This window comes from Erpetoichthys calabaricus, chromosome 4 (assembly GCF_900747795.2).
Source record: "Erpetoichthys calabaricus chromosome 4, fErpCal1.3, whole genome shotgun sequence".
In the NCBI taxonomy this organism is placed as follows: Eukaryota; Metazoa; Chordata; class Cladistia; order Polypteriformes; family Polypteridae; genus Erpetoichthys; species Erpetoichthys calabaricus.
Window position 1 is genome coordinate 120,294,505 of NC_041397.2, and position 17,220 is coordinate 120,311,724.

At 35.4% G+C, this 17,220-nt stretch overlaps 1 protein-coding gene across 1 annotated transcript in view; it reads right to left on the reverse strand.

The window, feature by feature from the left end:
* The window catches only part of LOC114651130 (cilia- and flagella-associated protein 47-like), a 622,279-nt gene that overhangs the window by 598,996 nt on the left and 6,063 nt on the right, over positions 1-17,220 (reverse strand). Inside the window, 5 exon segments of the mRNA XM_051927333.1 lie at positions 794-903; positions 3,116-3,285; positions 7,068-7,293; positions 10,149-10,287; positions 12,653-12,768. Coding sequence (XP_051783293.1) covers positions 794-903; positions 3,116-3,285; positions 7,068-7,293; positions 10,149-10,287; positions 12,653-12,768 — 761 coding nt within the window.

The following is a 17,220-nucleotide window of genomic DNA, read 5'->3' on the forward strand; positions in this document are numbered from 1 at the left end:
ATTGAGCTACATTTTTAGATCAACTGCTTACTGATACAATTGAGTTCTACTATATCTTAGACAAAGTTAATATTCTTTGAAAGCACCATGAAAGTTATTATCTGAGCTATTAGGCAAACTATTCAAAGTAAAATATTAGACAATTTGAAAATCCAATAGAATATTGAATAAGCAGCAGGGAACATATCTTACTAATTTTACTACATTCTGACTCATAACCGTCATTTCAGAAGAACTGTACTTAAAAATCGTATTAAAAATGAATCTTAATTTCTTCTTTATTTCAAAATCAGCACCTTTATTAAGCAGCAGGATTACCATCAGGAGATCGTGCAATGGCTGATTTATGTTAATCTCATTTTAAAATAGCACACAAAATTAATACAGTTTGATAAGGTTTTACCATTTTAATACTTTACTGTAAATGTTTGATCTTGCAGAATAGCTTCTGCATTTCTATTATTCAATGCCGAACTGGATTTTAATGATGTCTTTCAGTGCTATTCATTGTTACACAACACTTATTTGCACTTATCTAAAGTAACACTATTTATTTATTCATGTCTAACATTTATATGCATGAATTTATGCCTGGTATATAACACATAGGCACAGGTATTGATTTTAACATCACATCAATACCCACATTTAGTAAAATATATCCAAGAAAGAAAAAAATAATATACTAAATATTGGCAATTACTGCCACCTTCTGGTATCTTAAAAAAACAATAAAAGAACAGAATTGTCATTCATATACTGCACTTTTTATAAAAATAAATAAAATAACTACCTTTTTTCAACAAATATTTCCTGCTTGTTTCTTGAATGAAGCTCTCTTTGCTGCCCACAATTTCAAATTTCATGAACAAAGCATAATCTTGCTTTTTAGGTTCATTTACACTGTCAGGGGAAAATATCTAGGTATTAAAACAAAGTTCTTAAAAGCTGAGACACCAAAGCAAAATTACAGTACAGTAGTAAATATATAAAGTAAAATATGATCAGTTTCTATGTAGCCTTCAACCTTATGGAAAATTATGTTATATTTTCTTTTCTTTACAGAACAAAACACCCTGGGTGTTGAATTTTGCTTAGTGGTTTCTGTTGTGTTTTTTTTTCTTCAAATTTCTATTGTTTTCTTTGTATTTATTTCAAAGTAAATGGTTGTTAGCATGATGTTATTATTATGTGCTTGATTGAGTAGCATGCCACTATAATGTTCTGGTTTTTGAAAATAAAATACAAGAAATTTAGCAGTCAACGCCCACATATTCAGGAATTTTATGACAAGAGGGTGCTGTCTAAATTAGTTTTCTTCATGAAGAATAAAACAGCAAATAAAATAAAAGGTTGAGCACAGGACAAGTGTGCTTACTTTGCTAACAGATTAATACATTTTTGTCAAAGTCTGAAAATATTTGTGTAAAGACAATTTTTTAAATTGGAGATAATTCAAAACATCAGCTCTTCCACATGAGTCAGAGAGACTGGATTGGGATTCTTCTATTTGAGCAGAATAGGTTTTTGTGCAAGTAGAGCAGTGTAGGCTATCACAATAGATTTTTGCATATTACAATAATGTCCCATCTGCTATTAGTCCAAATATTGCTGTTAAGGCATTAGGTATTACTTTAAATCCAAAGCTATGCCAGAGAAAGAAGAATATGAAAACGTTTGCACAAAAATGTTTGAGCACAGAGCATTCCTAAACGTGATCTAGGAACGTGGGTGCTTAATGGCATTGTTTTTCAGGTTGGATATCTCTCCTAACATTTTAGACTGTTTTAGAAAAGTTATATGTAATTAATAATTTTACTTGAAATTTACTTGAATTATTCCAGCTCAGCTTGTACTTGAATGGCTGAATTCCATTACTTTTCTAATTTTTTTTATTGAAAGGGCCTTTTCCCATGATTGCCTAAGATCATTAAAGGGCAAATTCCTTTAAAGCTGCTGACATACTCAGGACATGCTGTCTGAAACTTCACCCACACTAGCCAGAATCCCTTTGAAAGATGGGGGAAACTTTCTTTCGACAAAATTTCTAGTTTGAAAATATAATGAAAAGTGTTAACTGGGTGATTACATCTGTGTAATTGTACTTTTCCATTTTAGACACATTTCCTTTCTTTGTGGGACAGTGCTGCTCTCTGGGGCTCTTTCCAAGGTACTTCTTGGACTCACAAAGCATATCAATCTCTGGTGGTATCTGAGTTAGTGTACTTTCATGGCAACCTTTCTATACATTATCAGAAACTTTTATTTCCCTGTCCACACACTACACCACAATGTGCTGGTTGTGATTCACTGCCGAAAAAGCAACAGCAATATGTATTAATTTTTTAAGCTGATGTTTCAAAATACAGGGTAGTCCTAGTAGTAGAAGTAGAATTAATTTGAGTGGAGGCAGCACTGGAACAATATGCAGACTCCACACAAAAAAGGACAAGGCCGAGATCTGAGCACAGGTCTCCTAGATCCGTGAGGCAGCATCACCAATCACTGTACCCTCATGTGTTGCCTCAGCAACAAGAACCTGAATCTTAATTCACATGATCACAAAAGAATTGGTTAAACTGTTATTTCATAACTGGTTTAAATAAATGCAGTTCCCATTTTAATTACAAAAATATCCTTTTACTTTAATTTCACAGTTTTTATAGAAAATACAGTAGACATTATTAATTTATGTAATTTTAATTATTAGAGTGGCAAAGGAAAGTGGACTGTGTCCACAAAGATTCAGAAAGGAAGGCAAAAATGTAAATGGTACACACTTTTTAGTAAAAATGCGCTCTGACTATCATTTGAAAAGATATACTGTATATACTATAGGTTTAGCCAATTTGTTTTATTTTTCCATGTTAATTGCAGCTGCTGTACTAATATCTGGAGATTGTCAATTTATTGCAGGTAACATTTTAATGATAAACAATTACAAAGGAAATAACTCTGTAATATTGTTTAAGTCATTTGCTATAAATCTTGGATATAGAGTGACTAAATGTGTTTATAACCTTCAGTTTCATTAGCACACTATCTGGATTTCAAAAGCAGTTAGCCAAGAATGTGTAACAATAATGAATAAACAAAGTAAGAGAAAGATTATTACCTGTTATAAATAGGACTGAAATGCAGGATCACTGTGGTTTTTTCATACGGTCCAAGTGAGCCTTGATTTGGAAAGCATGATATGAGCATTGATATGTCAATGCCATCCAGTTTTTGTCTAATTCGCATTTCAAGTAAAGTTGCATCTGTACTGCTGTCCCAGTCATTTCCCTGTTCAGATAAATAATATTGAAACACATTTCTTATTTTTCGCTTCATTCCAAAATAATTATGAATTCTATTTTTAAATATCCGCTCAATTACAAGATGCTCATTCCCTATGTTTAGGGTCACCAGGAATTACAACAATAACAGCACTGGGCACAAGACATGAACCAAATCTGGATGGGTTGCCTGTCTACCACAAAGTACAGCAATGCACACATCTGTCCATTTTCTCCTACGGAACCAACTTGACTTCATCAATTAATCTGACCTGCAAGTCCTTGTGATATGAAGGGAAAGGCAGAGAACATGGAGAAAACCCACGGAGCTTCAGGGAAAATGTGAATACTCCACACACAAAGCTGTGAGGCACCAGTATTAACCAGTGCAACATCGTGCCACCCATATTTTTATACAGTGTTAGTGAAACATATATTACTAACAGTATTTTTGTTGCATATGGATTATTATTATACATAGCACATGTTAACTTTTTATAAAGTATCAAGAAGTCTGAAATAATAAAGTGATTTAGAAAAATGCTGCTTGACCATAAAAACATCATAAAAAATGAAATCAGTATCCTTACTTTTTAGAGTCATAATTCATCTCTATCAATAAATGTATAACTGTTTGTTTGTTCTTTATGCAAAGTTCTGCTTTTCAAGACACACACATGAATTTTGGAATACAGATACTTCTCACCATAAGTTACTTCTCACTATAAGTCAGATTTCTGACATGTAATTTTGTCAGGAGCAGCCCAATTGCGGAGTCAGTGACTAGAAATATTACAATGTGTTCTGTCAACAGAGAAAGCGTACCATGCTGGGTGTGATGGTTAGCAAGTTTACCTCTGAACCAAGAAATCTGGGTTTGATTTCCACCCATTAATCTTAACTTTTGCTTTACTCAAGCATTTCCCTAACTATTTTTGTCAAGGTCCCAAGTTGCCTCAGGTGTGGTGATACTGTCTCCAGAGTTATTTATTACAATCTGAGGTGTCAAGTGTGATCTCTCACCACTACATCACAACCTGTCCAACAAAGTATCTCTGTCATATCTGAAGCTATACTTTGCTAGTCAGTAACCTGTCAGTATTGACTATCTAGTGGGGGAGCTCCGTGAATCTAAAATTGTCAGATTTCTGCTGTTGAGCATTAAGCCCCTCCTTTACAATGTCAGTAGTAAACTTTAAAGCTGATTGGTTACAGGTCAATGACAGTCCAACCAGGGCAGCTCAGAAACAAAACAAGTGTTTGGCTAATTATCAGAAAATTAAAACTGTTAGGGCACAATATTTTTCTGACATCATCTCCAAAGATTCTCCTAAATGTGTTATTTAGTTCAATAAATTCACTGTTAAACCTTTGCCCCCTTCTTCCTCTCCTGATGCAACTCTTAGACAAAACTGCAAAAAAAAATATATAAATTTGTATTGATAAAAGTGAATATGATAAGGACATGTTGTCTTCCATTCATGTCCCCTCTGAGCCAAAAGTATGTCCCAATGTCTTGAACCACTTTCAACCCGTGTCTCTTCCCAATCTAACTGATGTAGTGTTACATATAAAGCTGACCTAATGGATGTAATACCAAGAGTACCACTTATTATACTCTCCATAATCAACAGATAATTAATACATCTTATTGTTCCTTATTTTAAGCATGCTGTAGTGTGGTTGGGAGATGCTGCACCCACCACACCACACAATTTGGAACCCAAGTTCAGCTGTGCAATTGGTTACACTTTAGCACCATACTGAACAGTGTGAAGTTTTTTACAGTGGCTGGAGTGCCAATCCTGCTATCAACCCTCAGGTTTTCCCTGCAAGTTGGAGGACCTGCTTGCAGGGCTGGATGCAGATTAACGTCATACGCAGGATGGAGCAATTGCAGGTTCAGGTCCTTGCTCAAGGGCCCAAAGGAATAGAGTCACTTCTGGCATTTATGGGATTTGAACTGGCAACCTTTCAATTGCCGACACAGATCACTAGCCTCAGAGCCACCACTCCACCCATGCTGTAGTGGATGTCTTATAAATAAAGCCTAATCTAATTCCAAATAATGTTAGACCTAAATTATTGGAAAAAGTTATTTTTCCTCATTCTTTATCCAGTAAGACATTTCTGAGGCTTATTGGTTAGGTTTCAGGGCACACCACAGTACAGAATCAGCCCTCCTTAAGGTGTTCAATGCCTTATTATTGGCTTTTGATTTTGGATGCTGCGCTGTTTTGATTTTGTTAGACCTAAATGTTGTCTTTGATACCACTGATCACTCAACCTTCCTAGATTGTCTTATGAATGTGATTGGTAAAAAAGGTACTGCCTTAAGAGTTGTTTAGTTCCTACTTAAGAAACATGACTTCTTCAGTAAAGATTGGAGGCATTCCTCCTTTGGCACCTATCACCTATGGGGTTCTCAGGGTTTTATTGTGGACCCTAATTTTGTTCTCTTTGTATATCCTTCCTTTTCATTCAGTTTTTCAAAAATATAATATTTCTTTCCACTGTTATGCAGATGACACTTGGATGTATCTACAACTAAATTTTGATGAATCATTAAACACCATAATTATTTGTTTAGAGGATGTTAAACATTGAATATTCAAAGGACCTGATCTTTGATCCAGACAAATTAACAGTGTGGTAAAAGGCAGTTTCTTTCAGCTTAGGATAACTAAACTTTTTAAGACTTTGAGATAATTATTTCTGCATTTAATTCTTCTCATATTGAGTTTTGTAATTTCCTATACATGTATTTGGCCATTAGATAATCCTCCCTATCCTATTTCCAGGTGGTCCAAAATGCATCTACTCAGCTCCTGACTAGTAAAAAACAAGTAGAACATATTTCACTAGTGCTGGCCTCTCTTCATTGCAAGTTTTACTATCTGTCTTTAAAGCACTTCATGGTTTGAAACCACATTACATTTCAGACTTCATTCTCCCCTACTCTACCCCTAGACCTTTGAGATCATCTGATCAAAAGCTTCTTTCTATCTTGTGCTCTAAGCTGAAATTTCCGGTTGGTCAGGCTTTTTCTGTAGCTGCCTCCCATTCTATGGAATAGTCTACCCTTTCTACATTAGGTCTTCCAACACTACTGATATTTTTTAATCTCAGTTAAAATCTTTTCTTTTCTCATTGGCATATTGAGATGTTTAAAGATAGTGGTGTATTCTTGGTTTAAGATGATTTATGTTTATGTATCTTATTGAATTACTGCATAACATATTTTTATATATTTACTCTATTTATTAATTTCATTGTGAAGTTGTTTTCTGAGTTTGTGTTCAGTACTTTGGTCAACAATTGTTGTGCTTAAATGTGCTTTATAAATAAAATTGTAATTGATTGCTTTTGTTGAACTTGGAACTATTCCCTAAAGTACAGTGGGATAAAATAACAAAATTAAAGCCATGTTGACAAAGATCAATTCAAACATACTTTGTTAGAATCAGCTTACTTTTTCTAAAATGATACCTTAATTTTCCACTTAAATATTGCTTGTTCCAAGATCATATTAAAGCTATAAAAAGTCAGATATTATTTGTCTTGATTTTAACCTTTACATCAAGAAAAGTGGAAATTTCACTGTAAACTGTATCATATACTTTGTGTGTTATTATTTAATGATTGAATGTGGATGAAATTTATAGCCACAAGAAATGCAGAGTACATAAATACATACATACAGTGCATATATTCATATAATACATTCTCAAACCTGCAAAATATAATTCAGGGTCTTTAGTTATTTGAAATACATCAATTAGTTCTTACCACATCTGCTCCTTCAGCATCATCTTGTAATATAGCCACCCAGTTTATGGCTTGAGGACTGTTGTTGTAAAGTACAGCCTGCTGCAGCTTGGATGTTCCAAAGTAGGCAGGACCAAAACGAACACATTCTATTCTCTGATTGGCTGTGTTTAGAAGTTCTAGAACTTGCTCAACAATATCAGCTTTAATTTTAATTACAGCATCTTCACTGTCCTGCAGTTTTACTCTAAAAAAGGCAGAAATAAAAAATTAATGAATACACAATGATTCACTATTTTTTTGGGACCTTCCCCACACCAACGGGATGATATACCATCTGTGGAGGGCTACTCGTCCATCACTGAGGCAACTGCAGGTTCAAAGCGTAACAGCATAGCGCCGCGGAAGCAACTATGAGTTGATTGTGATCACGCTATAAGCACCTGTTGTCAATGGGTGAAGCAAGGAACATTAATGCAGGGAACAGTATAACTTGGCCACTGACCTGGTCCCGACCCTGTGTCTATGTATCGGAGAGTGGTAGATTCTGCTACAATAAATAACTGTGCTGTTCCTGTTCCAAGTAGAAAATACTCAAAAAATAATAACATTGTGAGAGGTGCAGACAGTCACCTAATATCTTATTCTTCCAGCCATTCATTATTCATTTTGGCACCATTTTTTCCACTACAGCATGAGGCACAAGGCAGATCCAACTCTTGACAGAACTTACTCTATTGTCTAACCCGCAATTATATATTACAAGTAACGGTGCACTACACGATAACGTGCAGTGAATACACTTGACTTGAGCATTCCTAGTTTTCATCCCCTTTCTTTCTCTGTACGTTTACCATTCATTTGCTCAGACGTTGATGCGCTTGCTGTTTCCTGAGCAGCTCTTCTTTTTTCCATCCTAGCAGCCTGCTGCTTCTCTTCTTCCATCTTTTCACGTTAAAATTGATTAAGTTAGTTTTTGTGTTGCAATTACTAGCTGGCACTTAAGTCTTCAATCTGCCTCAAGAATGATTTAAGATATGAAGAGGTAGGGGAAGTGACTGCGAAGTTGGTAGGGAACGACAATGGTGCACGTACGCATGCGCCGCACGGCCGCCCTGCTGCTTGCTGCCGAGAGTTGATTCTAAAATAAAAAGAGTAATAAAAATCATCACCCGAAAGTGGATAGTAGACATCACGTAGTATATGTGTACCAAATTTCAGGTCAATAGGTGAAACGGTTTGCGAGCTACAGGTGATTTAAAATCCTGGACAGACAAACGAACAGCCACGGTAGCGTATTATATAAGATGATATGTCAGTTTAGAGTTGACAGTTGACCTAACACACACTTCTGTACAGTGTAAGAGGATATAAGGATAAACACTGAGAGACTCCAAAAAACTCCACACAGAAAATGAGTGAATACTGGGTGAGAAATTAAATTCAGATCCTTGTAGCCATGAAAAACCACTGCATCATCCAACTGCTGGCAATCAGTGCATTTACATGTGCTTTAATAACATGGTTATTAACAGAAACCTGTTTTCTAAAATGCCATGTAAACCCTTATTTCGTTTAGAGAACAGGATTATTGGTATCTGAGAAACCAGACTAACACACATAGATTTCACTGTGAGTAACCCAGTTATTTGGCCATGTAAACCCTTAACCGGGTTACAGTTAAGGATTTTGTAGTCTGTGCATGTCTGTTGCACTCTGTTAGACTGTGTACTCAGTGAATGATAGAATCAGGATTCCTGGGCGACGGAAACCAGTACAGATTTTGCATGTTAAACTTTTAAAGGATTGGCACGACCACCACAAAGTCCTGGTCACGTCCTAAGTTGCTATTGGGGATGATTTAACTAACACGAAGAAAGTGGAATTGCTTTCACTGTTCGAGAGGAACTCCAATGTACTTTCACCCAAGTCTGGCTGGACAGACATTGCGGAACACAAGATTGTAACTCTAACGGGTGTTACTGTACAGGAGCTATTGCGCTAAGCTCAGCAGCACAATCTTGGGAGCAGTGTTTGGGGTAACATGTTAAAAGTAACTTGTGTGACGCAGTCTGATTACTTTTTAATGTATTAAGTAACCTAACACAATACTAATTTTATTGAGGTAAAAATATCTGTGTGATTATTAGGCCATTAAAAAGATTAAGAACAGACACAATACAATGAATGAAACTATGGCTGTATGATTCTTTTGTAAAACTTTTATTTTTTTTTGTTCTTTATTTCGTCTTATACGATTTCTCGTATTAGAAATTTGTTAGTTTTCGCATACCCCTTGGGGTTAGAGCGCAGGGTCAGCCATTGTACAGCGCCCCCGGAGCAATTACAGGTTAAGGGTCTTGCTCAAGGGCCCAGCAGAGTAGGATCTCTTTTGGCAGTGACAGGGATTCGAACCGGCAACCTTCAGGATACCAGCGCAGATCCTTAGCATCAGAGCCACCACTCCACCCAGATTAGTTGACCAGAATTCTAAATGTATTCAAAAAAGTGATGACAAAATTTCAATGAAGGCCATGGAACATGAACACTGAGCAATCCTAAAACCAAAATGAACGAAAGAGTCATGTAATAAAGATGTTTAATTACCTGAAGACTACTAACGTTAAAATTTTTCTTCCAGAGAAATCAGAAGATACAGCAAAACTACTGATAATGAAACTAATGTGAAGTATATTAGCATATTAAATCTGCTGAAAAATGTGCAATGCCAGAAACTGGACCTTTTAAAATGCTTGAAAATGTACTATGTCCATTAAGTATTGCCTGGGCCTCTTTCACCTGCAAAAAAAGTGTATTTTTTTCTTCCTCCGCATTTGAATGACATGTTGAATGCAGATGGAGCTGCAGATTAGGTAGGGTATGAAGTGAAGGAGTATTTCCAGGTTGACTTTTAAAAAATCTTCTCTCCCTCTGAACAGAAACAAATCATTGAAACTGAGTGAAGAGTTGTACAGTTAACAAGAGTGAGATGTGGTTCATGAACGATAACACAAAGCACAAACTGTTCACACTGAAAACGTGGTCAAAGTATGTTAAGCAACTAAAGATAGTAGAAGTTGTAAAAAAAATTCATGTACTTACTTTACGAACTCTTCAAAGTTTGTCGCTTTATCTGTGGTCAACTCAAATTTAATTTTTTGTGTTGTTTTTGGCTGTACTATTCCACTTGGGGGCTGAATCTTCACAGGTAAGTTGCTTACACTGTAAATTTTAAAGACACCTGCAAAAATATTACAGAGAGAAAATCTGAATTGAATTTAAACTTTCTTTGACAGACAACACAGTTACTAAGGGTTTCTCTTGGTGTTACATCCATACACATAACAGGTAAAAACAATATACAACACAATATACAGCACAAGACACCATCACATTATATACAGTAATAATGAAAAATATATTGCACAAAACACAAATATACAAAACAGTATATTAATTCAGAATTACACACCTGCTCATTAATATAGCAACTAAGTCTTTATAAAATAAACATAATTTAGATTGGATGGAGTAGTTTAGAAATCAGGGAAAAACAAAGATGAATCAGAGACTATGTTTAACCATAGTGACTGCAGTACGATAGAAATTGTTTCTATGTCAGTTTTTCACTTTAGTGACTGGTAATGTTTCCTTGATGGTAATAAATGAAAGAGATTGCCTTGGTGAGTTGGGTCTTTGCTTATATTTCTAGCACATCTCCTGACCAGTGATGCACACAGGACTTCAATGGAGTCCAGTTTCAGGCCTACAATTTTTCTTGCTGTCCGAATGGCATACTTAAGCTTATGTTTCGAGTGAGCAGATGTACTGCCATCCTAGACTGTCATGGAGAAAGTAAAGATGTTTTCAATGACAGCTCACTATAACTGTACCAGCACTGATTTGAACAGATTAAACTTTTTAAGATGTTGGAGAAAAAACATAGACTTTTGAGCTAAGAGCAGTTTTGTTTTCATCCTAGTGTTGCTTTTGCAAATATAGAAAAGCATTATAATTGTCTTTGGAACTTAGAAGGTTAAAAATTCTGCAAGCATATTTCTTTGCCTCAATATAACTTTGAACGTGTCTTGTGATCAGTTATATAAGCCTCATTTATCCCTTTAAATCAACTATTTTTAACCTGAGGAATGCTGCTGGCTGTTTTTTTCTTGTGTGATAGCCTATTTGCACAATGTCAATGATAAAATCATGCATGAGAACTCCAGCAGAGTTGTCTACCACATAATGTAGACTCATACCAGTACATCTGGCACCCATGATATATCCACTTCCACTTAAATCTTTAGTTTTGCTCATTTTTCCTAGAACTACACAAAAACAATCAGAAGCCTCTGAACTATTTTAAACAGTATTGTTGCTACATAATGGCGCAACTCTATCATCAATGTATATTACATTAAAAGGGCACAAGCCATTATCATGTATATAACAGCAGTATCGAAGATGAAAATGGGTGAAATTAAAACAAGAGTGAGCATCAAAGCTGGGAAGAAAACTAAGAGAAAATGGTGAAGGAAGGCTTGTAAGGAAAACCAAACTGATGATGTAGCCAGCAATTCAGGCCTAAAATACACAGATACGTTTAGACTTTCAATTTTAAACTTTACTTAATATAATCTGTCAACAAATGCACTGCTTGATGAAAATAAGGTTGAAAAGCTGTATTTTTTATATTTATAGTTTGTTTTATCTCCAACAAACTAGTCCAGGAAGGATGAAGTGACCTAAAATATCAAATAAATTATACTGCTTTCACTCATACATTATTGTGTCCCCAGAAATACTAAAAAATGCAAACCATTTACAATCACTCTATTCAATTTATTTTCAAACCAGATTTATTCCAATCTAGGTTTCAAGGAGCTCAACTATATCCTGGCAGTAATAGATATAATTCAAAAATGACACTCATACATACACACCAACCAACACAGGGTCAGTTGAGAGATGCCAGTTAACTGAGTATATAATTTTTTTGGGATGTGGAAAAAAAATCCTGAAGCACCTAGTAGAAGAATGCATGTGGATGCATAGACAGCAAGCAGAAGACAATGGCCAAGCCTGTAGAGCTATGATGGAGCAGTGCTAACCACTCTCCAAGCTAAACAAAAATATTTTTTATTCATTGCTTGTTTTGGGGTCGATTAAAACTCAGTCAAAAATAAACTGAGCTGTCTCACCATTAAATTAATTTCTTTTGACTTATGCTAATTTGTGTATGAAATAAAAGTTAATTTTGAATGAAAGATGTAGCCTACCCAATGTGTATTTCATGTGTAAAGACTTAATCTGTGTGTTTTCTTCTATTGACTTACTTTGGAATCAAATAAATCTATCAAAATAATACAAAAAGTGATCTAAACTTTGGGGATAGGTCAATTTTTTGAGGTTTTTATCTTTCTATGAAAAAAAGATGATCAATAAATCTTAAGATCTAATTAATAGGACACCTGTAATTGTTGGGATACACAAACTTAATTTATATATTCTTAATTTATTTATTTTTTATATTAATCTAATATAATAATGCAATGACAAATATGAAAAATTATAAAGTAGCCAAATAAATGAGCAGATTTGCTTACCTGGGGCAGATCCATGATTAGAAATTTCTATTTCCTTGCTAATCAACCTACTATTTGCTACCACAAAACCAAAGTCAACTTCTGTTTCGATCTCAAGGTAACAAGAAGGACACATGCTACAAAAAGAGAGATTTAGTGATTATGATTGTAAGTCTTTACTGAAGAAGCTCTTAAAATAATACATGTTAAAAGAAATTATTCAAAACCCTTGCCAGCTGTACAATAGAAATTAATGTCATTAAACTTGAACTTGAATAATTTTGTAAAATTAATGGGGCCTGGTTTTAGTTTTCTGAACAGATATTGCCTACACATTCTCAAACTGTTCATCTGCAGTTTCCTCAGATTTCCATCCATAGTCCAAAAGCAACAACCAAGAAAAGTGAACAGAAAATAAAAATAAAATTCCACTGGTAAATGTGCCCAAACTCGTTAAATTCAGTTATAGGGCTGGGGATAACCTGGGCCAATCCCAGGATCATCATCATGCATCATCATCAGCCAGGGACTAGCTCTAGACAGGATAACAGTAAGGTAAGCATAACCACAAATCCATCTGTCCACTTATTTAATCAGCAGTTTAATTCAATTCTATAGTCTGAAGTGGTTAGAACTATGCCTATCAGCATTAGCTACAAAGCAGGAACTAGCACTCAACAGGGCACCAGTAAGGTAAATAAGGACAAATAAAACAAAAAACTTAAAAACACTTTCTGAGTTGGGGATGCACAGCAATTAAAAAAACTGCCATATTCAGAACAGGATATTAAATAAATGTCCACTTCTCCATTTTTTAACCTTTCTTTGTCCTTGGTTCAAATCCTGGTCTGGTCACTTTCTTTTTGGAGTTTACGTGTTCTCTTCAAGTCTATGTGATGATTTTTTCTTCAGATACTCCAGTTTGCTCTTCATATCTTATATCTTAAACTCCATGTTGGCACAGTACAACTGTGTGCCTTTTGATGGTTCTTTAGGGATCGCTTCTGCCTTATACTTATTAACAATGCTCTCCCTTGACCCTGAACTGGATTACGCAGCTTTGATTAATGGATGGGCAGACTTTGTCCATTACACAAATGCCAAGAAAATTAGGCAAAAGGCATGAACCAACCTTAAAGGACAAACTAAAACCAATACAAATCCACACTGGAGTAGCCATTTAGCCTGACAACACACATGTCTTTGGGAAAAGTGATTGTGGATTTCAACCTTATGATCCATGCAGGAAAGGACCAATTTTGGCTCCCCACAACTTTTTTGGATGCAGAAAAATATACGAATGAATTAATGAATGTAGGTATTTTTTATTTCTTTTAGCAACAAAAGATTTATATTCAAACAATAGTTACAAAAAGATTGTTTTAAAAATATGTAAAAATAACACCTGTTGAGGTGAACATAGTGTACTGTAATATCATGTTTTACTGTCTTACAGTAGCCATACAAAAATACAGACACTTGTGGTTTAGGTCTCATGTGGCTCAGCTGTTAGAGAGACTATTATATAACCACTTAGATCACAAGGTTGTTGATCTCTGCAGGCTAACCTGAAGGGAGCAGTGCAGAAGTACTTTTATTGCCAATGGCTACATAAAAAATAAATGGACTTGTCTGGAGAAGGAACTGCAATGAAAGAAATTGAACAATCAAAAATATAGGGCACCATATAATGTTTAAATTTCAAAATAAGTAGCACTCATTTACCTGTAGATTTAAGCAAATATAAGTATCATTTTTAAATAAACAGATATAGAAAAATAAAATATGTATGTATTGTATATATTATGGAGTTAGTGGGGGCAATGTCAGTGTGTATCTGAAAGGGGAGAAAATGTAACAGTTATTTTCACATTGAAATGAAACACACATTGTTTCAGCTGTGTAGCCTAGTTTCTCTTACATTTTTTTCTCTTCAGTATGGGAATAGACTTTACCTTTTCTCCTATATTTGTGTGTGCTGGTGGCACATTACAAAACTGCTAGTGCTACCATCAGACAGATCGAGCATACAGGATACAAACCCCTATTTGTTGCTTTTATGGAGTTTCCATGTTCTCTGTCTGTTAGTTTTCTCCAGGTAGTCTGTTTTTCTGACACATCCCCAAAGGCAAACCGGTCTGAATTATATCAAGCAAGTTTAACAATGTTATATTATATACAGTGTCATGCATGTGTCTCCTTCCGGGCTCATCAGAGGTAAGCACTACCACCCTGGGTCACCAGGGGGCAGGATTGCTGATTCTTCTTTCACTTTTGTTACCAACAGATAGTGAGAAGATGCCCATAGGGGGCAACTGACCTCATCCCTTCCAGTCCAGGAACTATAAAAACAAGGTGCTCCCGGAAGGTGGCATCTCATTCAGGAGATAAGTTATCTGTGCTACGGAGATCCAGCCCTGATTCCTGTCTGCTCTCCAGAGCCTTTAAAATACAGCCAATTACTATATTTTGCTTTTGTTTCTTTACCGCTCCTTCGAGTTACTTTAAGTCAGTTTATTATTTTGAGCTGATTGGCACCCCAATGTTTCATTTTGACTCCTGTGTTACCCTTGACTGATAACAACAATCACATAGAGAGTATATTTATTTATTTATTTTTTAAAAAGTATTTTTAATATTTGTAGTTCCTTTAACAAACCTGAAAATAATTTGTGTCTGGAGAAACAAAAATTTTGCATAGCTAAATGAATTTTTTTAAACCTGCTACAGTGCAGTCATACTTTTGATTATTCAGAGAATTACTTTTTCTTTTTGTAAATATGACCAGGTTTCTACAGATTCTACTTTAATGTGTGCTTCTTTGAAAAATTGTTTAAACAACTTCAGACATGATTTTATTCCCCCTTTTTCATCTCTACATATGCAATAGATTTGCTTATAGATGACAATGAGCTCAAATGCATTATCTGCTCATGGACATTGTTTATCTAGTAGAGTACTGTGATGAGCCAGGACCTACCCTGGAAAAACCAGTGTAGAACAAGATGCACTCAAACTTGTCCACATATAATGGACCAATTTGAACTTGTCAACCAATCTAACAGGCAGCTCTTTCTTGGTGGGAACAAACAATATGAATAAAACCTATATAGAAAAGGATCCTGTAGTAACAGAAAAAGTCGATTAAAATATATTCTAATTAAAAACATTTAATCAAGTCCGAAAATGTTATTGCACATCTAGAAAAGCTGGCTACCATGTTGTGGCATTTACAATAGCTGTAAATCAGTGTGGGCTTATACTAGGTTGATGGTAATGTTATTACTGTTATGGATATTGTCACACTAGGTCTACAATAACATATATTAAAAAAATGTTTAGCAGGCTAGTAACTCATTATTCCCATATAAGGATAAAAGCACTCTGCCTTTTTTCTTTTTTTTTTAAATGGGACATAATACAAATCGTATTATGGTAATACAAATATACAAAATTACCAAATCAGATTTACAGAAGCCAAAAAGTAGATTAGCATGAGGACAACAGCCACCACTTCAGCTAATTAATGCTAACAGTTTAGATTATATACAAGATATACCTGACACAGTTAAGCCTTTACAAAAACAATCCCATAGGTATAAAAAATTGGTCAATGTACTGTAGTATATCATGCATTAAATTGAATGAAAATAAATTTGTTACCTTTTTGAGATAACACATTATATATAAGTAATGGTAAATAAAGTTAAAGGAGGTATGTCAAATTTGATTTGTGAGCATGCCCAACATAACAGCATGGTGAAGGTACTATTGTATACTTCTAGATAATAAAGTCTACCTCACCTAACCTAACCCTAACCTCCTTATCTTCATCTTCAATGCAAGCTTACAATTATTTTAATTTCTTTTACTGTTAAATCACAATGTGGGGAGCAGTTGGTCATTTTGGTCAGTGTTGCTGCTTCACAGATCCAATGTCCTGGGCTTGAATCCCATTCTCTGCCCTCTGTGTGGAATTCACACTTCTCCCTGAGTCTGTATGAGTTTTACACCAAGAAATCAGGTTTACCTCCCACATTTCCAAAGATATATTGGTACCCTCTCCAGAGCTGCATCTCTCCTTGACACCATCATTGACAGGACAAGCACCTGAATTCTGTTGCCCTGGACTGCATTTAGGGGTATGAGATTTACATTATATTATTACTGCTGGGTCTTGTAAAGTCAGTTTTGCATCCATCCATTTACTTTCTAACTTGTGTATCCCAGGGTCATGGAATGCCAGTGTAAATACCAGCAGCATTGGTTTGCTTGGCTGGAGCCAATCCTGGCTGGAATGTCATCCATCTAAGAGCATTTACAAGCACATACACACGCACACATGCACGGACACACACACACACAAACACACCAAGAAACAGCCAATTTAGAGAAGCCGGGACAACACAGAGGAAAATCTTTACAGACTTTTAAACTTGTGAGGGCATGTCACCCACAGTTCTACCATTCCAAACCACAAAGATACACAGATTATGCCAAACCTGGCTTGCAACAGAATGGCCAGTCAACTGTCCAGCATGTCTGTGGACTGTGGGAGAAAATCTACATGGCTACCTCTTCCAATTTCA